Raw genomic sequence first — 27,771 nt, forward strand, 5'->3', positions numbered from 1 at the left:
ATGTTGCCAGATGCTTTTAGTAAAGCTAATGATTTCCAGAAATGCCCGGAGCAGCTATGAGGATGACTGTTCCTCAACTTTATTGGTTCTCAAGACAGTACCTTGCTGTCAGCTGCCTTGAGTTCTAGTACTCTAGTACCTTCTGTCCAGCTTTTTAAATTTATGTGCTAAATGACAGATGAATTTGAAACAGGTCCTTTTTAAATAGGATTTATTTTGATGGGACACAAGGGGAAAAGGTAAAAATTATATTCAGTATAGCTAAGCCAGAACTAAAAATATGTTCTGTATTGGTAATTGTTCATCCAAGGGGAGTATAGCAAGAAACCAGCTTGAAATAGCATCATAAGGTGACCATTCCATGTTCCAGCTGTATTTTGTCAGTTAATTTATTGTGTCCAACTGTGGGACATCTTAATGGCATGAAGATGCTGTGTGTTAGATTTAGGATTACCTGATATCTACACAGGCAAAGGAAGATGGGGACAATTGTAAAGATGGACAGATGGGAGTAGGGCACATTCTTGGCATCTGTTACAGAAATTATGATGAAAAACTGCAAAAACAAAACGTATTTATGTCTACATATATGTGATTTTTTTTCCAGCATCAGAAAGACTGGTTTTTGAATTGCAGGAATATATATGCAAGAGCCAGTTGGAGGCAAAAGCCTTCAGTGGGTAACTGATTAAGCTGGCAACAAGCTGCCAATCAACCAATAAAAGTCAGAGAGCTGAGTTTGTTAACTTTCAGTTTGTGTTTACTAAGGAAGCTTGCCTCACCAACAAAAGCTGCTCACAAAAAGATAAAACGTGTTAAGATATTCAACAAGCTGAACAATATTTGACTTTAATGTAGGCCCTAAGGACTAAAAAGAGGATATACCCTCCTGTTGCTAGATGTCAGGTAACTTAGTTGAACTCAAGAACTAAATTAAAACAGTATTGTAACTTCCTAAAGCATGGAGGTGGACAAGTTCTCCTAACTATAGGCCTGGGTTAGTGCTGGTGCAGAATGCAAAAAAAAAAAGGAAAAGCCAGCTTTTACATATAGATAGAAGGTATACAGAAGTCGTCTTCGGAGAAGGGCGGGATATAAATGGAATTAAAATAAATAAATATTCAGAATGGCGAAATGCTGCTAAGCGCTTGAGTTTAGAAACGTGCTTGGAGGGTTAGGAAAATCCAACATCCAAGGAGGACGTCGAATTAGGGAAGGCTGCCTTTACAGGAACTGTTGTTCGGTTCCTCTGTGGGGCGCTATTTTCTAGGAAATTACTTTGAACGGGGATTTCTCCCGAAACGTAACGGTAGGATGCAGTTCCCTATTAGGTTTCATGCGGAGGAAAGATTGGATCGCGGTGGGATGACTTTGCTAAATCTCGAGAATCGAGTAGTGGATATTTTATTGAGGAACACTATGAAGTAACTACCCGACGGGGGAAAAGGGAATCTTGAGTGTGGGTTGCTAAAGGTCGTCGAAGGCTTCCGCCCTTCTTCGCGAAATGACGACAGATACCCGCCCCGCTTTTTCACACGGACGAGTCTGGCCACTCCCAGGCAACACGGGTACGGGGCTGGCGATGGCGGAACTGGCTGCGCGGCTGAACTGCGCCGAATATAAGAACTGGCTGAAGGCCGGGCACAGCCTCCTCCTCTTGAAAGCCGCCCTGCAACGCTTCGCCGGCGAGCAAATTCACGCCTTCCATCGCCAGCTTATCGCGGGCGACTCCGCTCGCTTAACCCCGTCAGGCTTTCGGTGTGGCGGGCGCTGCATCCCTCGAGGCAAGCAGGTGAGGCTTCCCAACCCCGGATCCGGCGCAGGAGCCGGGGACGCCGCGCTGCCTGGCCTCTGCAGACTCGATCGCCTCCCAGTTTGCGCTGAACTTGCCCGGGTTGGATTCCCTTCTGGGAAACCCATCGACGCGCGTTCTCCGATCCCCTTCCCGAAGAATACGTGCACCTTTCCTCTACTACCTGGTGCTTGGGAAAGGATACGAATCCTGTCCGGCAACCTCCAGGAGAAGATGGAGGAGCCTTAGGAGAGGCTGCCTTAAGCTGAACGTTTTAATTGCAGTCCCACCTCCTTCCTGTTCCGGCTGCTTCCCTCCCCGTCTTTTTTTCCTCGGCACGAACACACTCTTGTCCCCAATAGAGGGGGATTTTGAGCCACTCGCGCCCCCCTCCTCCGGTTCTTTAACCGCCCCCCTCGTGGCGCCGCCCAGGTAAACATCTGGGAGAGGGGCGGGCTTGCCGGAGGAAATCTGGGTAGAACAAAGAATCCGGCCCGGCAGGCAGCGCCTCCTCTTGGGAAGGGAAGGAGAGAAAAGCTTCCTCCCGCTAAACACTCGGCATTTGCCCTTTTTACATGGCGTGTGATAGATTCGCCCTAATTGATTGGAACGTGGGGGGGGGGGATTTCTCTAACTGGCCCCTAGTTTCTGGACGTGGTTTCCATGGTAAAGGTAAAGGTTCCCCAGCACATGCGGACTAGTCATTTCTGACTCTAGGGTCCGGTGCTCATCTCCGTTTCAAAGCCGAAGAGCCAGCGCTGTGGCCAGCATGACTAAACGCCAAAGGCGCACGGAACGCTGTTACCTTCCCACCGTAGTGGTCCCTATTTTTCTACTTGCATTTTTACTTGCTTTCGAACTGCTAGGTTGGCAGAAGCTGGGACGAGTAACAGGCGCTCACTCTGCTATGCGGCACTCGGGATTCGACCCGCCAAACTGCCGACCTTCTGATCGACAAGCTCAGCGTCCTAACCCACTGAGCCACTGCGTCCCTACGGTTTCCATGTTACAAAGCTGAATTCCTAGGCCTCAGAATAAAAGACCTAGCTTAGCAAACTGTATTTCAGTAATTCACAAATCAGCTCAAAAGATGTACTAGAGCAGGGGTGTCAAACTCAATTTCATTGAGGGCCGTATCAGCAGTGCGGTTGCCCTCAAAGGGCTGGGTGGGTATGGCCTGGGTGGGCGTGGCTAGAGTGCGTATGGCCTACTGGTTGGGCGTGGCCAGCTCTACATTGTTTGCCTCAAGGGTGTCTATGGGGGCCCGGACAGGAGTGGGACAGATCTGAGGGTCTCTGGCAGAAGGAGGGTCTCTGGGCCAGGGCCAAGGCAGTGCGGGCCGTTCCCTCACTGTTTCCAGGATGGCTTCGCGGGTCACATGAAACCACTTCGCGGGCCGGATACAGCCCCCGGGCCTTGTGTTTGACATGTCTGTACTAGAGGGACATCTCTTCTTTGAAAATCTCAAAGCAAATAATTATGTAATATATTTGTATTTTTTCTAAGTCGGAATTGGCACAACAAAACACGGCAGGAATAGTTACTGTTCTTTTAGCCGTTGTTTAAGGACCACTGGAAAGATTTGTAAGTCGCTACGTGCCAATTTATATTCCATATATTGAAAGTTTTCTTAAACTATAATCAGCATGAAAGTCTTCACATCTACTCTCCTTTATTAGGCAGAATCACACAAGCTCTTTTACACATCCAGATGCAGATTATGATTTGTATTCAAAGGTGAATTTGCAAGTGCACTGAAGTATGCAGAGATCAAATAAGATTTGCTGAAGATTTTTTTCACAATGTGATGAATCAATGGACATTTTAAGACATTCACAAGAATAGATACATTGAGTTAAAGTTGAAAGGTCATCAGACATTTAATGGCAATTTTTTAATCCAACTCATTTTTGGTGAAACAGTAAAACAATTTTCAACTGGCAGAGGTAATTATAAGCTAGAATTTCCCCCCCCCCACCTCCATTTCTAGGTTTCTAAAGCTTTACAACATTTTTCACAGAAATGTTCCCAGTCCTTCTTGCTATTCATATAGAGGATCCTATTGGATGCCAGTCTGGAACACTTCTGACTAACCCATTAAAATTACAGATTTTTGTTGCTTCAGCATCTATGCCTTTCTTTTTCTTTTGGAAATAATATTTTTTGGCCTTTCAAATTGAAAAATAATCTAAATTAATCTTTGTGATTTCCTTGGTTAAAGGATTGTAGCATGTGGGGTTGGAGAGTTGTTTATACTGGTGTTTCTTTTGCTTTGCAGTTTCAACCTAGCTGCTCCTTATGTAAAGAATGGAAAAAGGAGATTTTGAGCCACCATACACACAAGATGGGGGAGATTTATTGGGGGAACTGCAGACCTTGGCTCTGGCCTTCTAATTCATGGGAGCTGGCAAAGGTAATGCAAGACCATTATCACCACATAAAATAAATTTCAAAAATAGAGCAATGGGGTGGGTGGGCGGGCTGGGATTCTCTTCTGATACTCCCAAGGAGAGATTAAAACACATGGGCATTGGTGTAAAATTGTACAAATGCCTTCTTGCTGTGGATAGTACAGTATGTGCATTGCCACCTCGCGCTTTGGAGCTTCATTCCATTAGAAGATACTAACAGCATCTGAGTGTCATATAGTACAATTGTAGTAAAGATAGGTTGATGCAGTTCTCCAGATTTAGGACAGAAGGATTTTCAGAATGTGCAGGAGGGCAATGTAACACCTCTGTGCCCCTCATTAGAGCAGCCCATTTGTTCTGAAGTGTCTCTTTGAACTGAATTCAGGGGCTTGCACAGTTTACGGTAGTAATATAGGTAAACCAGAAAGGCCTCAGTCTTTCTTCCTGGATATTGCTACATTGATACCCTGTGTGTTTAGGTGCAGAGAGAGAAAGAGCACAAATATGCCTGCCTGCCTCTGCCTACTGACCTTTGGAATACAATTATGTTGGATTTCAGCCTCCCAGAATTCCTAGCAATATGACAGGCCCACAAAGGCTGTCAGTAAAATTGTAAATAGGAAAATGACATCTGCAAAAATAAATTGAGCCAAAGCCACTTTTCTTTGTTCACAAGAAACCTAAGATTACAACCAGTTATTGCTACCTGCATTCATTTGATTAATCTTATTCTCTGATATAAAGCTCAGTTATGAAATAATGTTTTCTTGGTTTCCAAGACAAAAACAAACAGCATTGACCATGTATGTTTTTCTTTATTGTTCAGGCTTATATGCCTCGTGGGAAAGCCGATACTTATGGTCCTGACAAGTGTGATGCATCAGCACTCTTAAACCTTTTCATTTTCTGTGATCACTTCAACAATATTGATCCAAAGAAAATCAGAGAGGTATCCAACAATGAGTGTTTGAATGACATTTCTTTTATTAATTCTTAGCAGGCAATCAGAAATATATTCCCTGAGGCATAACTGGTGACTGCCACCCTCTCTAAAAAACAACAGCATCACTTTTTTCTGTTTTGGTTCTCTGCACTTGAATTGAGGACTTATGTGGAGATGGCAAAACTTAGGGAGAAAAGTAACTATTCCACTTTTGTCTAACTCTCTGCAATTCATAGAAAACTTAGAGATTGGGTGATTTCCCTCCCCCCTTCCCACAGACTTATTTCAGCTTCAAAAAGTTGCCAAGACCTAGTTATTGGATCAGTGTTGTGACTTCTTATCCCTGCTTTGACTACATGGACATTTCAGGATGTCTTTCAGGAGAACCTACAGTTTTAACCACAGTTAAAAACTCAGCCCTCTGACCTTAGTTGATTAGAACCTTCCCTCTGCTGGCACTGTTGCCTGAAACTGACCAGATCTTAATCAGTTTCACACTGAAGGTTTTTATTGTCAGTGGCAGGAAACTTGATCCTAAATGTGCACATTGATTAGAAAATTGCTAACTGAAGTAACCACTAAGTGAGGAGTAGCTGTATTTCTGCCCAGTCCTAATGTTTTAGTATAAATAAATAAAATAATACAATACTATATAATCAAATCCTGAACTGAACCTTTTGAAATAAAATCATCTTTTTGTGATACTATGGTATGGAATGAAAAGTAAGGGACTGTTTCCTGTGGAGTGCTATGCATATTTCCTTTGGCAAACATTATAAATGGAATCTAGAAAGTTTTTACTTCTTCTTGTTGTACAATTATATGTAATTGAACTTTTTTTTTCCAAATTCATATTTTGTAAAAAGATGTAACTCATTTTTTTCCAATAGTTTGTATATGCTTATAGATGTCAAATACCACACAGTGTAATAGACATAAGGTTGATTATTGTGTGAGAAGGGTCACTAAAAATAGTATATTCCTTCATGGACTATAACTTTTGAATGTATTTTCCACATGGAATGTTTATGAGCTGGTACTACTGACAGCATTATGTTGTTCTGGCATAAAATTTGTGTGACTTGGGGCTGTAATTTGAGAACTGGATCTCACTTGCCATTGCTCATAGCCGATTTACAATATGCTTTTTGCTATACATTTTTATCTTTAGGTGATAAAGTGCCGCAATGAGCTAATGCATTCTGCAGATATGAAAGTCTCTTTTTCCTGGTTGAAAGAATTTGGAAATCATGTCCGAAATTTGCTGACTGAATTCTACCAGGTTCCAGAGGCTCAGACAGCTTGTCATAGGATAAAAAAGGTAATACTTGCAAGTTTTCTAACATGTTACATGGCTGCAATTATTAATATTTCTTAGTTTGGCACTCTAATAAATATTGGACAAAATGACACTGTAGTTTGTGGTTTAAATCGGGTTGTTTTTTTTCAGGCCATAAAACCCATTAGTTAAAAAATTCCTACAACCTCTGATCCTCAAAATAGCAACTGCTGTTTTCAGTGTTTCTAAGAACAAATGCTTTGGATGCCCTAGCTGTATTCAAGTGATTTGTTTGACTCTCAGTTGCCTGGAGTTGTTCGATGGTGAGATGATGATGATGATGATGATGATGATGATGATGATTAATTTTATTTATATACCGCCCTTCTCCCGAAGGACTCAGGGCGGTGAACAGGGCAGATGTATAAAATACAAAAAATACAAAAGTTAAAGAATTAAACATAATGCCCGAGGTAAAAACGATAAATACAAATATTAAGAACAATAAAAAACCCAACCCACCCCCCATCAGGCCAAGCCGGCTTGTTCAAACAAATACGTTTTCAGATCGCGTCGGAAGGAGCTGAGGTCGGGCGCCATCCGGAGCTCAACCGGCAACCGATTCCATAAATCCGGGGTGCCCACAGAGAAGGACCTCCCCCTGGGGGCCACCAATCGACATTCTCTGATCGCTGGCACCCTGAGGAGGCCCTCTCTGTGGGAACGCACAGGGCGGAGGGAGGTTGATGCCGGCAGCAGGTGCTCCCTAAGGTACTCCGGACCCATACCATGTAGGGCCTTAAACATCATTACATATAAATCAATGGCATATAAACTTAATGAATAAATAGTCGGTCGTAGAACCTATTCTGTGGAGCAGAGTTAGAAAAGCCGTCGTCTAAGCAAAGAGTGGGTGTATATGTAAGATTTTTTAAAAATAGATTTTAATATAGATCCAATCAGGGCTTTTTTCCTCATAGAACGCTCAGAACGGAGTTCCGGCACCTTTTTTGGATGGAACCTTGTAGAGTAGGCAAGGCGGGTTGCATGACATGTGTGAGTTCCGGCACCTTTTTCTTTTACAAAAAAAGCACTGGATCCAATTAATTTCAGTTGCCATTTAAAAGGATTTTTCTCAGACTATTTTAGAAACCGTGTGATATACTTGAGTGTGGAGAAATGATGCTATATGTGGCTGATTGCACAAACAACTGTCCAGGATGCCAGGAGTATATTGTTCACATAGCAATGTTCTCTGGCTACTCTTGGAAGCGGAAAGGAATTTCAGAGAATAGCTTATATTATAGCAGGAAATCTGAGTACTTGTGGCCCAGTGACAAACAATGCTGAACTTACTTGGTATTTGCATACTATTTAAGCATAAGATGTTCTTTCATTAGGGGCATACTTTGAGGCAGCTATCAGAACAGCAAGGTGAGCATATTACTAAAAAATGTGCTAACATCAACCAGGGGGAATTGGTCTTTTTCTTTTGGTTTCTTAGGACAGTTCTTCCCAGTCTGTGTGATCCTTAATATTCAGTTATTAGTCATTGTCTTGGCATGATGAGAATTGCAAACAAATAGATTTGGATTTCATAAGATGGTGAATGTCTGCTTCTATCCTTGATTTTCTCACTAGTTTTTTTTATTGTGTTGTTTTTAATTATCCCAATAGGTCTTGGAATCTGACTGGAATGTTCACATAGCAGGAGAAGATCAGCTTGATGGACTGGAAGGTGAAATGAGCCCAAGCCTAATCAGAGAAACAGAATTAGAACTGATGAAAGAAAGACTTGAGGAAATCTGTTTTCTTGCAAAAGAACGTGGAATGACATCAGAAGAGGTGACCTAATTGCTGAAAACATAAAAATAACATAGTATTAAACATATTTAGATTTTGAAGTTGATCATTGATTTGCTATAGGAGTATATTGGAAAAAGGCATTTCAGATTACTATTCATACTTTAAGAAACCATATTCAGTAAATCTGAATATTATTGTTCTTTAACTAGAAAGCAGGGCTACTTATTGGAGCACACACAGCACCTAATTAGTTAACTTGCATCTAAATATTGCTGACATTTAGAAATTGTGCTGCTTCCTATCCCTAGCTGGCTATCCACGAAGCTCTTCTTCAGAGGCATACTTTTAATGGTAAACAGATAATTTTAAATACCTACGTTTAGAGCTATATAGACAAAAAACCTGGAATTCCTTTTTTTATAATTTATTAGCTTGGTACAGCTGTATCCCCAGTACTGGAGTATTTCACTTCTATTTTTTAAAAAGACCTCTTTATTTTAGTGGGAAAAGAAAAAACATTGCTAGTCTGTGCAAGAATGGAAGACCAAAAGGTTTTGCTTTTAGCTTATAGAAAAGACTGAAAGAACTTCAAGATGGTAAAGGGTTTGTAACCCAAGTCTTTTTGTGTGAAATTGCTGAAAGGTAGGTGGACAATTATGGAAAGAAACGATATCAATCTTTAAATATCTCAAGGGCTCTTGTGCAGAGGATGCAGCAGCTTTGTTCTCTGTTGCTTCAGAGGTCACACTGAAAACCGAAGGACTTGTGTTAAAAGTAGACAGCCTTGGGAGGTAGTAATTTCTCCTTTGTTAAACACATTTAAGCAGAGTTGGACAGGCCTATGTCACAGACGCATAGCTCCATCTTTTATGATGAATCCTGCATGAGTAAGAGTTAGGTGAGATGATTATAATTATCACTTTTAACTCACGTTTCCACGAATAAGCTCTGAATCTTCATTTGGAAACAGAGAATTAAGTATTGGAAGCATTGTTTACCACAGAGCTATTTAATTGCTATTCTGCTACGAAGAAAAGGCATAATTTCCTATGATATAAAACTGACTCTCTTACTTCCTCAATACCCACCAATACCATTGCTGCTTAGGAACTAGCTTTAGTGTAAAGGAAGACAAAATAACCAAGGCACTTGATCAAACAAAGCAACTTGAAAAAGAGTATCAAACAACTTCACGTGCTTAAGTCACTTGTATTCAAAATGTGAAACTAGGTTGGCTGAAGAGTATTTTGTTGCCTTCGCCTCCCCATTGCTCCCCCTTGACAACATTGTTGTTGTAAGTTGTAATCTAATAAGGATATAAAGTATAAAATCTGAAGCTAATGGGTGTTAGTATGCAGGTAGTTGCTTGAATCTGAGGTGAAATTTATTTCGAGAGCATAAGACACAATCAGCTGATCAGAAAATGGCCATCCTGAGCTCTCCCCTGCAATCCCTTTTTCTAGGAAAACCTAGTCTTTTTTCCTCAAAAGAGCATGAAAGGAGTTCTAAGAAAGTGCAGTTAGATGGGCTTCCAAAAGGGAGTGCTGTGTGATCAGGGCACCCTGCAGTCAGTGGTTTCCCTTTATTTAATTGGAGGTGGAGGGGGCACTCCCATGGAGGAAACAACCTTTTGTAAATTAATTACCATAGGAAGAGGTTCACCTGTGTGTGTGTGTGTGTGTGTGTGTGTGTGTGTATCTACAGTAAATGCATCTTAGTCAATTTCATTTAAACTATTCAATATTTCAATTTAACTGTTGATATTCACACATATTAAGTTTTTAATTAGCCAGTATTTTTATCTGCACATGAAAACAATCTCTCATAATCCAAGTACAATCCTGCCTATTTAGATATTTTCTGTTTCAGGCCTCTTGTTGTTGTTGTTAGTTGCGAAGTCGTGTCCGACCCATCGCGACCCTATGGACAACGTTCCTCCAGGCTTTCCTGTCCTCTACCATCTTCTGGAGTCCATTTAAGCTCACGCCTGCTGCTTCAGTAACTCCATCCAGCTACCTCATTCTCTGTCGTCCCCTTCTTCTATTGCCCTCAATCTTTCCCAGCATTAGGCTCTTCTCCAGTGAGTCCTTCCTTCTCATTAGGTGGCCAAAGTATTTGAGTTTTAGCTTCAGGATCTGGCCTTCTAAAGAGCAGTCAGGGTTGATCTCCTCTAGGACTGAGCGGTTTGATCGCCTTGCAGTCCAAGGGAGTCGCAGGAGTCTTCTCCAGCACCAGAGTTCAAAGGCCTCAATTCTTTGGCGCTCAGCCTTTTTTATGGTCCAACTTTCACTGCCATACATTGCAACTGGGAAGACCATAGCCTTGACTATACGCACTTAAATATGTCCATTCTTCTTCAATCTTATTCTGGCTTTTTTCCTTTGCCATGCCATTCTCCGTTTCTTTGCCTCAGGGTCATCAAAGAGTTCTTGTGTTGTAGTATCATATTGAAATGACCCTCCAATCTCCATTTTTGAAGGGTTGAGGGGTTTGATAGAAATACCAAATCTTCTCATTATTTCCTCCTCTTGGCATTATTGTCCTGGACTGTCCATTTTTTCTTCCATCTGTTTCTCATTTTGATCTTCACATTCCTTCTGCTTTATGTAGCAAATTTTTCCTTCCATCCATTTTGTCAGGTTTTTCTCCGAATTTTCTCTTATCTGTGCTTGTTGAGTAGTTAAATCTTCTGTCAGGGTATTTAATTGTTCAATTTCTTCTGTTATGTTCTGTCCCAATAAATTATTAGTTATAGTCACAATATGAGTTTGCTTATCCAAGACGCTTTCTAGTTTTTCCCCAAAAGCTCTTATTTCATCACCAGCTGTGGAAAGGAACCGATAAGTTTGGCAGGTTATTTTCATCATAGCATAAATTTGTTTTTGTATTTCTTCCATGGTGGACTCACATCTGGTATTCAAGGTTAGTCTTATCTTGTTTTCTAAAGTGTCAGCCAAGTCTCTCTCTCTCTCTCTCTCTCTCTTTTTTTTTTTTTAGGGTGTCAGATTGCAATTTCAGATTTAGCCACATGATGTCCCCCAAGTGCTTAGAAAATTTTCTTTTCTTTTAGGGAACTGCCTGTTAAATCTCTTTTCAATTGTTTCTTCTTTATCAAAAGAGCTGAGCCAAATTTTCAAATAAGAATAGGAAGCAAGGAATTTTTTTTAAAGGAATAAGGTTCTAGTTGAGGTCCAATTCGTTTTTTTCAACGTTTCTTTTTAAAACACCGCTGGAGGTGACCGGCTGTATTGCTGGTCTTTCATCCGCCAGTTTGAAGGGAATGCAGGCACTAATGGGAGTTGCCCCCCCCCGCATTTCTGCAAAAATCCCTTCTTGCTGGTGGCCCCTCCAGGGTGACTCTTCGGCCCTTTTAGGACCCCCCCCGGCGATGCGAAACTGGACGTGGAAGACGAGAGCCGTCCTCCAAACATCCATAACAGTGGCGTTGGCAAGCCGGAAGCCTGCCTCCTGCTACATTTTAATCTTTGTGCTGTCCTCATTGCAATTTTTCACCTTTTATTCTCAATTGTAATTTTTAATTTATTGCCCTGCTAAATGGGTGGGGAAAAAACTGTATGGGCAGAGAAAGACAAAACGGTGGCAGAGTGATTTTCTTCCAAGACTAATTTTTTAAAAGGCGAGATTCCCAAAATATACAGAAGATAAATACAATCCAGAAAATGCAAAGTTTTCCACTTGTCTGAAAATCCCCTGAACTTGGGAATATAGCTTAAAGAAATGTTGGACATAAAAAGAATAAAGTTTTGGTCTAATGGAAAGAGTGACCATAAAGATTACTGGGTTGAGTTTGGAGAGGTCAGCTCATTGTTCTTTTGTGAAATTATCTGGATGTGCTTAGGCTACCATTCCAATCTGCTCCAGAAGCTACTGATGAAGTGCTAAGGCTTCTCTATGACTTTTGAGAAAAGAATAGAAATGAATGACATTTATACCAATTGAAATGTATTTCATAACTATTTTTCCTCTTAGGATTTAAATAGAGTACAGATAGTAAGAGATTTCTTACTGGACAACCACGAACTTCAAAGTAATTTGCAAACAGAAATGCAGAACCTAGAAGACCTGGTAAAAGAACTCAATGGCGAAAAAGAATTGGCTGAAGACATCCAAGAAGTGAATTGATGAACAAACAATGAATCAAGTATGCACACTTTAAATAGTCTGCTTGTTTTTTTTATTTCAGTACAATGTGTAACATTTGTCCCATTTTATAAAGTTTTAGAAGAAAGTATCCTTGTACAACTAAATCAAAACTTTAAGGTGGCTTTTTGCTTAAATGCATGAAGGGAGGGCAAGATACTATTTTTAAGAATGAAAAGCAGAGGAAATTGGTTTAAATAAATGTACATTTCTTATTTTCAAGTGTCCTTCTTTAGGAATGCTGTGTCAGTGAATGAATGAAAGCAAGAGCTACAGCTACAACTTAACAACTCCCTAAATGCTTTGCTATTTTTAGAAGTAACATCTCAAGACAGAAAACCTTCCGCAAGCTTGTCTTTGGCTGGCCCATGGTTTCCATAGCTTGTGCTTTCCTGTGCAAGCCCTTTTCCATTTTCCAGGAGAGCACCAGTCCAGTTACATTGCATGTCATCTCTACAATTTCTTCAGATTCCTGCATTTCAGATCCCTGCTTAGTGATTAGGTTCTTATACTGCGTTAAATCTTTTAAAACTGATTTATAAAATAAGTTACATTGGCCTAGTACAGGGGTGTCAAACTGCCGGCCTGTGGGCCAGACGCATCATCCGGAAGCCGCATCCACCCCATTGCCGGCAATGGCAAAACTGTCCCGGTACATTGCGCAACGTCACGTGACATCACGAGTTTGACTTGTCTGGCCTAGTACATACACTAAACACAAAACCGTAAATTAAGTTTGCATATAGTATTATTCACAATGTAATTTGGGATTAGCATATCTGGACTGCCTCCTGCTACAGCCAAATATTTCAAATTTTGATTCATTAGTCCAGAGCACCTGCTGCCATTTTTCTGCATCCCAGTTTCTATGTTTTTGTACATAGTTGAGCCGCTTAAGCCTTGTTTCCATGTTTGGAGGTATGGCTTTTTGGCTGCAATTCTTCCATGAAGACCATTTCTGGCCAGACCTCTTTGGACAGTAGATGGGTGTACCTGGTCCACTGACTTCCACTAGTTTTGCGCTAATGGCACTGCTGGATACCTTCCAGTGTCAAAGGGAAGTAAGTATGATGTGTCTTTCATCTCCTGCATTATGTTTCCCTGGCCAACCACTACATCTACAGTGTTGAACATTGCCTGTTTGTTCACACTTCTTCAAAAGAGCTTGAAACCCATCTGCTTTTAAATCTTTGCCTGGGAGAGATCTGGCTGATGCAGTATAACTACCTTTTGTCTTAATCCTGTGCTGTTTTGCCATGGTGTATGGCTGTGACCAGTGCTTTTTTTGTAAAAGAAAAAGGTGCCGGAACTCACACGTCATACAACCCACCTTGCCTACCCTACAATGTTCCATCCAAAAAAGGTGCCGGAACTCCGTTCTGAGCGTTCTATGAGAAAAAAAGCCCTGGCTGTAACACAAAACTCTCTTCCACAACCTCTCCTTGGTAGCAGTTTGGCTGTTCCTCGCCTAGTTTAAGCCTCCTACACAGCTGTTTGTTTTAACCCACATATGAAATTGATGATCATTAGCAGCTGCTTGGTATAATTGGTTAATCATACACCTGACTCTAATCCTAAAAAATCCCTGACTTTGTGCAAGTGTAAGAGTTTATGCTGTTTTGAAGGTAAAGAGTGGTGACACTAAATATTGATTTCATCTGGATTTCTGTTCATTTACTTTCCATTTTGTTAATTGATAAAAATAACCTATTAACACTTGTATTTCTGAAAGCATTCTTAATTTACAGCATTTTTGCACAACTGCCTAACGCTTTTGCACAGTACTATAGACAAAACATTAAAAATTTGCATTAGAAAGGACAAAAGACAGAAACACATATACATATATTATCGCCCCGGTTGATTACTGATAAATATATTGCAACAATATTGGTTTGTCCCCCTTGCAAAGGCCAACAATTTATAAACTTCTATGTCTATTTACAATCAACTTGGCCTATCCTCTACTATATGAGAAAACGAGGTAGTTAACAGGTAAGTCAACAGCAAAATTAAACTTCAAAACCCTGTTAACAATGTTATTGTATTTAACTCATAGAAAGTTTACAACAGCTTATCTGCCACAAATCACCACAACCATGATCTCTGATCCATCCAGGATCAAATATCTTCCTTGGTTCTTAATAATAAAACTTTCTTCCAAAATCCTAGATCTCTGCTGTAAATATCTCCACCACATCCATTGTTAAGACAGTCTCTGTGTAATCAAAATTCAAAATCCCTTGTAAGTTGTTATCTGGTTAGATATAATAAATCCATTTTCCCAAATCGATCCATCTTCCCAGGAAAGTCCCGTCCAAATTATTTTCCAGTTGGGTATAGTAAGTCCATTCTCCCATCTCCATCAATCTTCTTAAGATTGTCTGTAAAATGCAATCTCCTTCAGACTTCTGCAACAGGACTTCAGTTTTCCAGCCAAACTATTACTTCTTCAAATCTGCTAGCAACAACTTAGCTGCTGTTGTTTGCATCATTAAGTTGATTTGAAAATTTGGTAATTTTATCAAGCTTTTTACTGAAGTTTTCAATTTGAGCTTGTAGACTAAAGCATTTTTCCCTGATGTCTTCTCACAAGGATTTATCTTTAAGTTGGTGCATTGTTTGCATTTTTGATATACTTCAGATTCTCCTTTCGCTGAGCTTATACAACCAAAGAAAACAATTCCTGTCAAAGACGTTAAGGGTCTCCGTAACAAAATGGCTGCAGAAAACATTGAAATAATATTTCTCATAATGAAGGTGTGAAGAAAAAAAGTTCATTTTTTCTGTTTTTGGTTGAACTATAGCAACACGGAACAGTTTATTATTTGATTATAAAGGGGGGGAAAACAAACTTTTTTTAAAAAAAAAATCATTTTGGATACATTTTATAGTCTACATTATGGAACAAATGAAAGATGTATTATTCTCCTAGCACTACATCTTGGAAGCCTCAAAGTTTGAATGGGCTGCTTTCCAGCACATAGAGGATGGCAGTCTGTTTGTATAGAGAACACAGCTTTTTTATTTAACGACTGAAGAGTATTTATTCTGAACCCAAAGAAACCAGGGCCCGTTGCAGTTGGACAGCCAATAAATTTAAACAAACAAGTTGACAATAGGCTCAGTAATTGCATACATTTCTCTTTGTTTTCTGAACGATCTATTGAAACTAAAAGTAGTATCTAGTAGGTAAAGTGTTGTAGTTCTCTCCACACTTATATAGGAACAAACCCTCTTGAACTAAGCAGCACTTTTTCCCAAAGGATTGAGAAAAAGGATTTTAGTATTGAATAATTAAGCAGAAAATAAATGACATACCTTTACTTTACGATTGCCTGGTATGAACATAGAACAGCATAATTTTTTTAAAAAAAGATCTTGTTCATTATGCTACCAATAGATGTGCTATAAAAGATCACATAATAATTCAGAAATTAAACATCCCATAATGCATGCATGATTATTCGAAAGTCGCAAGCAGAAGTAAACATTTCAAAAGATTGTATTACAATATAGGATTAAGATTTGGAGGAGCAATATTTGATTAAGTTCTTCAAACTTCAACTGCAAAACTAAAGTTCTTGAATATTAATGACTACATTTTGTTCTTTCAAACATTCCTTTACAATTTAGCCCAAGTTGATAATATTTTGGTGTCAGATGTGCCAACAGTATTAAAGCAAACTAATCTTCTCTCAGTTGTTCCAATAATACAACTAAATCGTTTTTTGCGCTCAGAGCTTTAAGGCAGATGTTTTGTCATATCCAAAGCCAATATTAAATTATTGATCAATTCTATTAGTAATGAAATTACTCGTTTAACATGTGGCGTCAACATATACTTTTTAATTCAAGTCTTTCAAAATTTTACATTGTCACTCTATATGAATTATTAGAACCTACAGACATCACCTCTAACAAATCTTTTTATTCATATCGGTACTGAACAATTTATAAACTGACACTTCTACAGAGAAACCAGTAGTACTATTACATCAATCCATTACTAACCAGTTTTCCAATTGGAACTTGTTTAAACACATCTGTTTAAGATTAAATATTTATTTTCTCAAGCTTCAGATTAATTTCAAATCTGCAGACTAACTCCCTCATGCTTCCAATAACTATTGTGAGAAAATTGTTTTTTTAAAAAAGAGGTCAGCTTCATTAGAAAGAAGTTATCACTCAGCATTCTGAACATATAGCTAAACAAAACAAAACAAAACAAAAATCTTTTTTTACAGTGGGAAAGATTGTCCCTGCTGGAACTAGAATTCAAGTGTTTTCAGTCGTGTGTATGGGGATTTTTTTTTACCTATATGTGTTTACATTCACTGAAAATACAACTGTCATAGTTTAACTAGAACAATATAAATAACGAAGACCTAGCATATTCATAGTGTCAGCTACAAGATTTAGAAGCCAGACATTCCTATTATAGCAGTTGAATATACCAATACACTAAACCTCATAAATTAAAGAATATTAATGTATTCACTAGTATAACATTTAATTAAGTACATTTAGAAATGGAATGTTTGTTGACCCTCTGTGCTAACTACCATATACTCTCTGTAGTAGAACATCTATTCAGTTCCTCATAGCAAATGAATCTCTGCAGTCTTATCGTAACAACAGTCTTTCAAACATATCAAGCCATTACATTTGTTTTAATATTAATTTGGCACTGCAAGCAGATTCTATTTGATGTCAAGGCCTATACCATCTTCAGTGCTATGGTTATACCTAGCATTTGATGCCCAATAAAACATTCCACTCAAACATCAGCCTTTTTGTTTTTTTCCGCATATGTCAAGAACTGAAATACATAGGTCAAATATAGAACACCGGCCACTATGTACCATTTGTTAACTGATCACGTGACAAAAGAACACGGTATATAATTTTTCATCAGAATTTACTACTCATAAAGTTGAGACTACTGATTCAGTCCAGTGACTTACTACAATTATTAATGCTGATGCTGCTCCAATATGTATTTCTCTTTTTTCAGATAATTGCATTACTTTAAGAAACATAGTGACTTTGAATAAACATTTAGGGTGAATATACGTACATGTACAGCAAAGTTGTATTTTAAAAAGGTACCTCTGCTTAAAGAAACTTTTACATTGGATAATCAAGCTTAATAGGATTAAAATCCTAACATTTGAAATATTTACATCATGAATTACTTTATTCATCTATAACATAGTTCAAGAAAACATCCTAAACTTCCAGTGTAAGAAAACTGATAAGACTATTAATCATAAGCAATATAAAGAAGCATTCCTAAAGCAAAATGCACACTGCACAGACACAAGGTAGAATAAATATATATTTCAATTAGAATTAGCTCATGGTTGTGTAGTACTGCTCATTTTTAACTCTGCACATTGGCCACACCCACTATTATCTTTTAATATATCCTCACAAAACACAAATGTATACTTCATAAAAATATTCACACTATGAAGAGTCCATATTGAATGCTGTCAGAATACTGAAGAAGCATTTCTCCTCTTAGATTTGCATCTAAAGATTAATCCATTCTAATTTTCTGGTTGGTCATTCTATAAATGATGCTGTCATAGCCTGGATCCATATTCCACAGATTGTAGGAGATAACAATCACAGCTATGGCCAGTGCAAGCATGATCCATAAAATTATATTGAAGACAACAGCATAGTTAAAGTTGTATGCATATCCTAGGTTATATGGGTTTTCAGGCTTGCTCTATAACAAGGAGAGAACAAAAGAATGAGTAAATATACACAAGGAATATTCTATTAGATTAATTGTAAAACAACGTGCAATTCATACAGTGTAAATTTGTTCCTATTAAGTTACTGAGTATCAGTTGGAAGAATCTTCATCTTAATCCAAATTAGGAATCTACTAAATAATCCCTGACCAGTAGCTATCTAGCACCCATGTGAAAATTTCCGAGGAGGAGGAGGAGGTAGATTGTTCTAGTGGACAGTAGCTTTTACCCTTATAGAATTCATTCTAATGCTCAGCCTTAATCTAATTTCTTTTAATGTCAACCTTTTGGTCATTGTCCTGCCTCTTTAAAAGAGAACAGTCAGCCGCTCATATAATGGACAGCTTCATAGCCATATCAGAGTCATATCTCCATTTAATCTTACCTTTTGAAAGTGTAATCCACCCACTTCCTCACGTGGCCTAGTTTCCAGACCCCTCAATATCCCCTAAACCTGCTCCAATTTTTTCAGGCCCTTTTAAAAAACAAGCTGCCTGCCTCAATAGACCTAGAACAGGGGTCGGCAACCTAAAAAAGGAAAAGAGCCACTGGGAACCGGTTCCATCGCAAATTAAAAAAAGTGGGAGCCGCGTGCGTGTGTCCATGCATGCGCATGCGCAAAAAATGTTTTTTGCGCATGCGCGGACGCACGCGGTTGCCATTTTTTAAAGTGAGATGGAACCGGTTCCCGGTTGCCCGACGGCGACGGCCCGTCTGCAAAGCTGCCGCTTTCGGCAGCTTTGTAGACGGGCTGCGGCAGCTTCCTCAAAGAGCGGCGCCGCTGCCCCTTCGCGTGGAGGTACGCGCGCACCTCTCCAAAGGTTTGGGGAGGTGCGCGCGTACCTCCGCCCATTCGGGGAGGTGCGCGCGCACCTCTCCAAACTGGCGGTGCCACTCTCCATTTGGAGAGGTGCGCGCGCACCACTGCCCATTCGAAGAGGTGCGCGCGCACCAGGCAGCTGGGAGCCGCAGGAGACGGCTCAAAGAGCCGCATGCGACTCCGGAGCCGCGGGTTGCCAACCCGTGACAAGGGACAATGTCTGGTCTAAACAGCACAGAAATGTTATTTCCTCCTGTGATCTGGGTGCAATGTTTCTGTACATGCAGCCCGAAACTGCACTGGCCTTTTAGCAATTGCAGCACATTGCTTATTCACACTCACTAGGACTCCTAGCTCTTTCTCACATGCACTGCTAAATGACGATGTTCCAAGGCATCTGATTTGTTTTTCCTACCCAGATTCAGGCTTTATACAGTTATTTACCACTGTGGAACACCAATCTGTTGGATTTAGCCCAGTGCTCAGGCCTATTTTCAACATAAAAAACCCCCGAACAATCTTGACATGCCAGGGCAATTCGTGGAATTAAGGGAATGTTTCACCTAATGAAAAATTCCAACAAAAAGTTTGAAAATAACAGATACATTTGTATACTTTATAGGTTCATCAGTAATCTCTGATTTTTCCATTATTTTTAAATTTGCTTTAAACTTTACAGAAGTTATTTGGAAATCTAGCGACAAAGAATTTCAGTAAATCAAATGGATGTTTTCCTAATTTCTGAGGTTCAAAGAAAAATGCTGTAGATTATTATGTCAAATCATTAAGTCACAAAAATGGTATATAATATACCAAATAGAAATGACAAATTGAATAATTATTCAACTCTTGCATTATTTTACTCTAAGACTCAAGTGGCTATACTCGACTGCATTGACAACTACTGTTTTTTATTCCAAGACTTATATATAGTGAGGGGCTAAAAAAAAAAGAATAAAACACAAAATAAACAGGCTATCATGAATACTCTGCATTTTTCTGTTTAGTTATTCCACTGAAATGCGTGAAATTTTCAAATAAAGATTTACTATCCAACTACCAAAAGAAATGCAAAAGTTTGTATAACCTCTGAGGATTGTAGAATAGATCTGGATTTTCTCACAAAGGGAGTGTCAAAAGTCTTCACAGTCACCACTTCTACCACTGCATTCCCGCTATAGATGTTGTACATCTCATCTGCAAACTGAAAGAGCCCAAAATTCAGAATTCAGAATTGGAAGGAATCTTGAAGGTCACAAATGGGCGTGCATTTGGATTGCTGCTGCACAGCCCAGGGACGCATGGCCTGCTCTCCTTCCACAACATGAAGTTCAGAGAGCTCCAGAAGGTAAGTGTGGAATCGGGGGGAGGGGGAGAGGTGGGAGGGCCCTGCAGCAACCTTGTGGTAGATCATAAGGGCGAACGACCGTAAGTCTGCTGCAGTAACTTTGAAATGTAGCCTTTTTCGGTGGGGGGGAGGAGGGGTCTCATAATTTCAGTGTTTGTTAAATGGTGTCAGGACCCACCCCAAACCACGTCTTAGGAAGACAAAAACTCTTGGAGTCAGTTCTAGTCCAAAAGGAATCTTTACTAGAACATGCTTGGTTGTGGGAATACAAGACAGGACTTAGTATTGTTTTATAAATTGAAATTTTATAAAGGGTACCTGGTTCAACCCCGTTTCCCTCAACCCCATTTGGTCAGCCCCCATCCTTCTACTTCGTGTCATCCCTTTCATGGGGGGGGGGGAAAGGGAGATGGCAGAATCCATATGGGGGTGGATAATGTTTTAAACATACATTTATGAATGTGATATAAATGGATTCTGACAAATGGCCTGTTGTACCTGTATATATGACTAAAGAATGAATTAAGACTATATCTTTATCAGCAATAAAGCACTGCACAATCTATTCAGACCTGTTTCTATATTCTAAGTTAAGAAAAAGCTACATCATTTACCAGCATTTTTGTTCTACTAACCTTTTGCAGAGAGTCTGCAAGAATCTGAGAAGCGTCCTTGAACTGCTGTGAATCTTCCCCGTACCTTTTACCTATTTCTTCCAACCCAGAAAGTTCTAGAGAATATAGATCTGGTGAATGGTCCTTGGCCAGATGTTTGTGTCTAGCAAGCTTGGGAAGCGATAGGGGAGGGAAAATCATTAACAGGATGCCAAAGTAAAAAGTAGACACTTCAATTTTAGAAAGCAACATTTTCTTTTCAACTATTTTAGGGATTTTTTTCTAGAATCTATAGATGCATTTACATGGGGTGGAATTTAATGTTAATGGTTGGTATTAATGACAGGTGAACTGGTACAACATAAGCTGTGATGTTTTTGTATGGCTTCCAGAGACAAGAGAGAGACCTCTTAGCAGGTGGAAGCAGCTTGCAACATTCTCTGCTGGCTTCACCACTGACTTTCTGGGAAACATAGTAAAGAAGATTGCAAATGGAATCACATGTTCACAAGGTGCTTGGCAACCGGTCATAAGTACAGGTTACTAAACACCTAGATCAGGGGTAGGCAACCTCGGCTCTTTTATGACTCATGGACTCCCAGAATTCCTGAGTCAGCTGACTCAGGTCACATCACTGTGGGGGAGAGGTGGATACATTTGGCATGTCAGAAGTGCTTTACAGGACATAAAGCACCCTTTCTCAGGTGGTCATTCAGACCATCATTTAGGGAATGATCATAAGTCAAAGATACCTTTATATACAAAAGGTGCAGAGCTAGAATCATGGTAGCACGACATTCCATTTTATTGAAAGTGCTGGCACACGTTGATACTTTTAATCCCATATTCCGCTTCTCCAGGAATTTATCAAGAAGTCCAGTTTAGCCAGTAAACTATCTTCTCTGTTCATTCTAATTTAAGATGTTCTAAACCAGCTGAAGAATTACATAGTCAGAAAAATAACATGGTGGTCCTAGCACTGTGCCATGAACAAAAGAGAAGAATTTTTACATCTAGGTTCTGACAATAGATCTACCAGTTGTCAACTACATAGCAGAATTTTGTTTGTAGAATTTGCTTACCAAGCTTGTGATGTCAAGCAAAACTTGCAATTCTGATAGGAAGAGGAGATCAACCTATGAAATAAGCATGTATGCATAAAAACAAACACAAATACAAAAAGGGGAATTGAAAAAGCATTTCAATTTATAATACTCAAAATCAATTCTGACATTGGGTGGCACATGCCATCCATACATTACCCATACATTCTCTTAACAAACGAATCACATAATGTAAAACTGAAATAAACTAATAAATACTTCATGTCCTGAAACAGATCTTACCTAGAATATAGATTTGACAAAATGGGACTGCATAACATACATAACATCAATTTAAAATAATTGTCAAGCAAAACAATTTGAATGAGTCTTGCCTTACCTCATTGTTTCTGCTTAGTGAGTTGAGAGGAAGGGAAGCAAGAATGGAATTATCCTGGAAAAGTCTATTCCGAAGCTGCCGCAGTGTGACAGAAAGATCTTCGAATACAGAATTTGCTTTTCCCACCATATAAACTCTCTGAAAGAACCATCATTATGCATTATAATATTGTATTGTTATAAGAGTCTTCAACTCTTTCCCAATATTGAAACCTCTAAGAAAAATCTCTACTTAGAAGCATGCCCAGGACAATTTAATTTTTGATGCTTTTGTAAAATAAAATGCGGGAACTTACTTCTTCACTAGGAGCTAGTTGGACAACTACTGGCGTTTCCTCAGAAAATAAAGTATGTATTGCATTTGCAACCCCATCCAGACTGAAGGGAACTGCCTAAAATAAAAGGAAAACTAGTAAATTGAAATTGAAATCTATAAAAAAGAAGAAAATAACAAGTTTCAGCATATATTATTGCTTCTGTATTGTCCCAAGGAAAACAAAAATTGACCTGAAATATATTTATGAAGACTTTTAATTGCATGTAAGTACTAGCTTTCTGCAAAATAAAGAAACCTGTAGTTCTAAAATATAATGGGTTACATTAAACACTAGAATTCATAAAGTTGTAATTATCTGAAGTAAGGAAAGTAAATATTAGTTATATTTTCATTAGGGTTATCTTAGGATCTTTTTATTAAGATTAGCCAAACATTTCTTGCATAATGAAAATTTCAGAATCTTCAAGCAACTTATTTTGATGAAACTGAGGAACAACTAATGAGAAATAATGCATATTCAAATAAGGTAAAAGAATTAAGGTGTACTAACATTCAGATTAAAGTGGATACAAATTATAGAAAAATTGGGCCCACATGACATAAGCCAGTGTTTTTATGAAGCTTTACTTTCTAACTGTAAATGGATCTTTCCATTTAAGAGGCAATTATTATTCTGTAATTTAAAAATACCAATTTTAAAGGAAGAAAGTGAAACTTTACTCAAATAAAAATCTATTATTTAAATTGGCCTTAGCTTGTATGAATCTCCTGTCTAGCTTTTTTCTTTTGATTTATTGCTGTGTTGGACAATAGAAAACTTTCCAAATGTTCTCAACTACAGTTCTTATCTCCCACCACTGATTAAGTTTGCTGAGGTTCCTGAAAACTGCAAAGCATCTGGAGGGCCCTAGGTTGTCTAACCTGAATTTATTATATTTCCATGTGCTGGTTTGATTTTTTTTACTTCAGTATATAAATGGCATACATCTCCTATATTCCTCCCAGGACACAAATAGTTAATTCAATTGGGAATTAACAAAAATATTTGTTGTTAAGTTCAAGAAAAAAATTCCTTTCTGCTACAGCTGATGATATAAAAAGAAAGGGAAGTTCTCAACATCATTTCCATACAGAGCTTCTAGAAACAACTGCTGTATAAATTTACTGAAACACAAACACTGCAAATGTTCCAAGAAAAAAAAGTCAATATCTTCTATGTGAGACTACTAAAATTTTCATTCTGTATCTGTACACCAACTCATAACAAAAGCACGCAGTCTCAAAGGCACATTTCCCTGCTCTGCTATATGGAAGTTTTGCCACTAGCACAGACATTGGAACCTATAATATACTTACATTTTCAACTGGGTAAGACACTCCATTCTTAGGCATAGTTAGCTTGTCTATCCCCGTTACAGTAACAAGAACAGTAGCTCGCGGACGCCGAAAAAGATCACCTACTGCTAACCCAGGCCAAGAGAGATCCTGTAAACAATACATTTTTTTCTTTTATAAAAGGTTTTATATTTTGTAAAAATGTTTTATGTGAATTTCTGTATAACTTAATATGAGGCATTAGAAAATGTATTAATGAATTCATGACACTATTTAAATGAAAAGAACAGATGCAGTAGTATTCATCAATTCATGATTTTGGACATAATTATAAATAAATGTATTGCCCGATTTTGAATTCCCCCGGACGGAACATAGATCTGCAACACATTATTTTAAACGGTAAAGAATACTGTGGCCGAAGAGATGTACAGTAATGAGTCACATACTTCCTCAATAGAGAAGCCCATGGATAAGGCTGCCACATCTGGGATCCGTTCTCCAGGAATTGGCCAATTCCCTTCTCGAAATATAACAGATTCAGGCGCTCTTAATACACTGAATTCATTGGCAGAAACAACTGAAATAAGAATGCAATATGATAAAGTCATTTCCACAAATATATAAGGCAGTACGGGTAGTCCTCAACTTACAAACATTCGTTTAGTGACCATCTGAAGTTGCAAGTGATTTATGACTGTTTTTCACACTTAACAACTATTGCAGCATCCCCTTGGTCACATGATCAAAATTTGGCTGCTTGGCAACTGGTTCATATTTATGAAGGTTGCAGTGTCCTGAGGTCATCTGATCACCTTCCGCAACCTTCTGACAAAGTCAATGGGGAAGCAAGATACACTTTGCAAGCGTGTTACTAACTTAACAACTACGGTACAGTGATTCATTTAATAACTGTGGCAATAAAGGTCACAAAATGGAGCAAAACTCAATTGTCTGACTTAGCAACAGAAATTTTAGGCTCAGTTGTGATCATAAGTAAAGGACTACCTGTACATAAGTTCATTCAACTCAGGCTACAGGGGTAGATAACACTTGAATACACTGCCATTAAAAGAATAATGCCTACTGGAAAAATTGTATTTATTTTACATCTGAGTACATGTAAACTGTTTGAGAGGACAATGACAATTGCTATTCCCACCTGGATTCCAAAGTGCTACTACAGCATTCTGATACAGGAAAAGACAAGATTTCTGGTTACAGTAAACATGTTATGATTTTAAATAATCTACACACAAGATGTTCCTGAAACCTGTACTAAAGTAACACAATGCAAGCATATATGTAAATGTACTGAATGACCAGTTATCCAGTGGTTTCTACATCAGGCACTTCAGAAAAGCATCCATCGCTAAGTAGTATAATTTATCTCAGATTTACTCTGAAGCATTTCCATTGAGTACATTAGAAAATGTCATTGACCACAACCCTTTTAATCCTCTGCAAAGAGTACAAATGGGTTAGGATAGACATAATATAGAGAATGGGGGGACGCGGTGGCTCAGTGGGTTAGGACGCTGAGCTTGTCGATCAGGTTGGCAGTTTGGCGGGTCAAATCCCGAGTGCCATGTAACAGAGTGAGTGCCTGTTACTCATTCCAGCTTCTGCCAACCTAGCAGTTCGAAAGCACGTAAAAATGCAAGTAGAAATATAGGGACCACTACGGTGGGAAGGTAACAGCGCTCTGTGCGCCTTTGGCGTCTAGTCATGTCGGCCACATGACCACAGAGACGTCCTCGGACAAGCGCTGGCTCTTTGGCTTTGAAACGGAGATGAGCACCGGCCCCTAGAGTCGGAAACGACTAGCACGCATGTGTGGGGGAACCTTTACCTTTACCTAATATAATCTTGTAACATTTGCTCAAGAAGAAGTTTACATCTATGTTGGCAATTTAAAGGCTAATTTACATACTTTAGTGGGCAAGATTTGGCCCAGACCTGAGTTTTCTTGTTCCTGTTAACATGCTGTGAAGGTAAAATGGATCCTCATGTTTACTCCAAACACAAACCTGCAGTTGATATAATTTACCAGTAGTTCTTGTTATTTTGACCATGTTAACCTTGAAGGAGGTCAAAATTACATCCAAGGCTGTATCTAAGCAGAATAGGTATTGACAATAAACACATGGGATTCTATAATACTAATTTACACCAACAGCACAGTATCAGTAAATATTAGCTAACTAGTATGTCATTTGAATTTGCAATGTAGGACAAAGGATCCATTTCAGAGTGTCCATAAAAAAATTAGAGTGTATGCTATAATGATTAAGGCACTAAGCTAGAAACTGGGAGACCATAAATTCCAGTCCCATCTTACCCTCTTAAAAAAAACTCCGGCTTATTAAACTAGTTTAAGTGTTCAGAAAAGGTAATCATGGGTTATCCATATTTAATCTGTAAACTTAAAACACTGTGGTCCTCTAGTTTAGTATAAACACAACTGATCCGGCAAACTTGATCCAACACAGAGAAACAGCTGTATTTGCTTTAATTCAGATTTTTCAAAACTTGATTTTTGGGAAAAGTTACAATTTAAAACTTTGTCAGTATTTATAATTTCAGAGTGCTACTATATACCAGAATCACTTTGATAGCTTTTAAAAATGAGAGCCCTCTCTCAATGGGTGGGTATTATTAACACAGGAATTTTCCCCTCAAGTTGTACCCACAGAAGCTGGGAGAGAGACGCAGAGTCTATGGCAGGGGTCTTCAAACTTGGCCCTTTTATGACTTGTGGACTTCAACTCCCAGAATTCCTCAGCCAGGCTTGCCTGGCTGAGGAATTCTGGGAGTTGAAGTCCACAAGTCATAAAAGGGCCAAGTTTGAAGACCCCTGGTCTATGGTTTCAAAGAAATGCATGAAGCAGCAGCAGCTAAGGGCAAAGCAGCAGAATCTGATTTTCATCTGAAACAAAACAAGTTAATGAAGTCACCAGAGTGACATACCGATCAGTTTACTGACAATAATTACAATTCAACGCTAAATCTGCACCACAACTGCACAACGTAGACCACCAATAATTTACCACTGCAAAGCAATCCCGCTATAATATAACATCCCTTGACGCCGTAACCATTCCTGCTGCAGCCCCCTTCCTCAGCCTGGCCCTACAAGCAGGGGCCACAACTCCCATCATCTCCAGCCACCGAGATGGCAACAGCTCCCTTCGATCTCCTTCGGCTCCCGGCCTCTGCGACGCTTCGAACTGCTGCAGCCCGGCCTCGCCTTCTCACCGGTTCCCATGATTGACTGGAGCAGGGGTCTTCAAACTCGGCCCTTTTATGACTCATGGACTTCAACTCCCAGAATTCCTCAGCCTGTGTGCCTGGCTGAGGAATTCTGGGAGTTGAAGTCCATGAGTCATAAAAGGGCCGAGTTTGAAGACCTCTGGACTGGAGGCTCTCCGACCACGCTCGCCCTCCCCCGTTTCCATCCACCTCCAGCGGCTGACCTTTTCCGCCTTTTAGCTTTCCCCCTTGCCCCGGAGGGCGACTAGGGCGGGCTGAGCTTCGCGGGCCCGGCGCCTCCCGTTTTCCAGTTCCGAGGAAAGCAAGCTTGGAACCTTACCTGCCAGAAGCACCGAAGCGAACCACAGCGCTGCCCTCCGCGGCGCCATCACCCTGACGCCTAGCCCGACCGCCGCTCCAGTCAGGGCCAAGAGAAAGAGAGAGCATCCGGCCTCCGGATGCAGAATGTCCCGCCTTCCGTCGTAATTGACCTCGCTATCAACCGCTCACAAATCTCATCTCG

The 27,771-nt window shown here is 39.5% G+C and overlaps 2 protein-coding genes across 4 annotated transcripts; one reads left to right on the forward strand and one right to left on the reverse strand.

Moving 5' to 3' along the window:
• The first annotated feature begins 1,360 nt into the window (after positions 1–1,360).
• Positions 1,361–20,073, forward strand: LOC310639771 (uncharacterized protein CXorf38). 3 transcript variants are annotated; one of them, XM_083361645.1, is made up of 7 exons: positions 1,361–1,792; positions 4,071–4,205; positions 5,030–5,152; positions 6,318–6,467; positions 8,103–8,270; positions 12,222–12,393; positions 19,988–20,073. In XM_083361645.1, exons 1-6 carry the CDS (start codon positions 1,505–1,507, stop codon positions 12,372–12,374), a joined length of 1,017 nt encoding a protein of 338 aa, XP_083217771.1. In that variant the 5' UTR covers positions 1,361–1,504; the 3' UTR covers positions 12,375–12,393; positions 19,988–20,073. The 3 variants fall into 3 exon arrangements, with proteins under 3 accessions (XP_083217771.1, XP_083217772.1, XP_083217770.1); XM_083361644.1 differs by lacking the exon at positions 19,988–20,073 and having other exon boundaries at positions 1,362–1,792; positions 12,222–12,607; XM_083361646.1 differs by lacking the exons at positions 5,030–5,152; positions 19,988–20,073 and having other exon boundaries at positions 12,222–12,607.
• On the reverse strand, positions 16,304–27,771 carry ATP6AP2 (ATPase H+ transporting accessory protein 2). Its single transcript, XM_083361643.1, has 9 exons — positions 27,589–27,771; positions 24,446–24,576; positions 24,018–24,146; positions 22,681–22,776; positions 22,386–22,523; positions 22,025–22,078; positions 20,964–21,113; positions 20,068–20,184; positions 16,304–18,132 (listed from the first exon to the last, which is right to left on the reverse strand). The coding sequence occupies exons 1-9, from the start codon at positions 27,635–27,637 to the stop codon at positions 17,938–17,940; spliced, it is 1,059 nt and encodes a 352-aa protein (XP_083217769.1). The 5' UTR covers positions 27,638–27,771; the 3' UTR covers positions 16,304–17,937.

This window comes from Vipera ursinii (assembly GCF_947247035.1).
Source record: "Vipera ursinii genome assembly, chromosome: 4".
Lineage (NCBI taxonomy): Eukaryota > Metazoa > Chordata > Lepidosauria > Squamata > Viperidae > Vipera > Vipera ursinii.

What these genes read in the sequence shown, in the direction of transcription:
- LOC310639771 (XM_083361645.1), top strand. Translation starts at nt 1,505, where the DNA reads ATGACGACAGATACCCGCCCCGCTTTTTCACACGGACGAGTCTGGCCA. An exon ending in GCATCCCTCGAGGCAAGCAG is followed by an intron (nt 1,793 to 4,070) that starts GTGAGGCTTCCC and finishes TTTGCTTTGCAG; the next exon opens with TTTCAACCTAGCTGCTCCTT. An exon ending in ATCCAAAGAAAATCAGAGAG is followed by an intron (nt 5,153 to 6,317) that starts GTATCCAACAAT and finishes TTTTATCTTTAG; the next exon opens with GTGATAAAGTGCCGCAATGA.
- ATP6AP2 (XM_083361643.1), bottom strand. Translation starts at nt 27,637, where the DNA reads ATGGCGCCGCGGAGGGCAGCGCTGTGGTTCGCTTCGGTGCTTCTGGCA. An exon ending in CGCTTCGGTGCTTCTGGCAG is followed by an intron (nt 24,577 to 27,588) that starts GTAAGGTTCCAA and finishes TTCTTATTTCAG; the next exon opens with TTGTTTCTGCCAATGAATTC. An exon ending in TTGCAGACTCTCTGCAAAAG is followed by an intron (nt 20,185 to 20,963) that starts GTTAGTAGAACA and finishes GGGCTCTTTCAG; the next exon opens with TTTGCAGATGAGATGTACAA.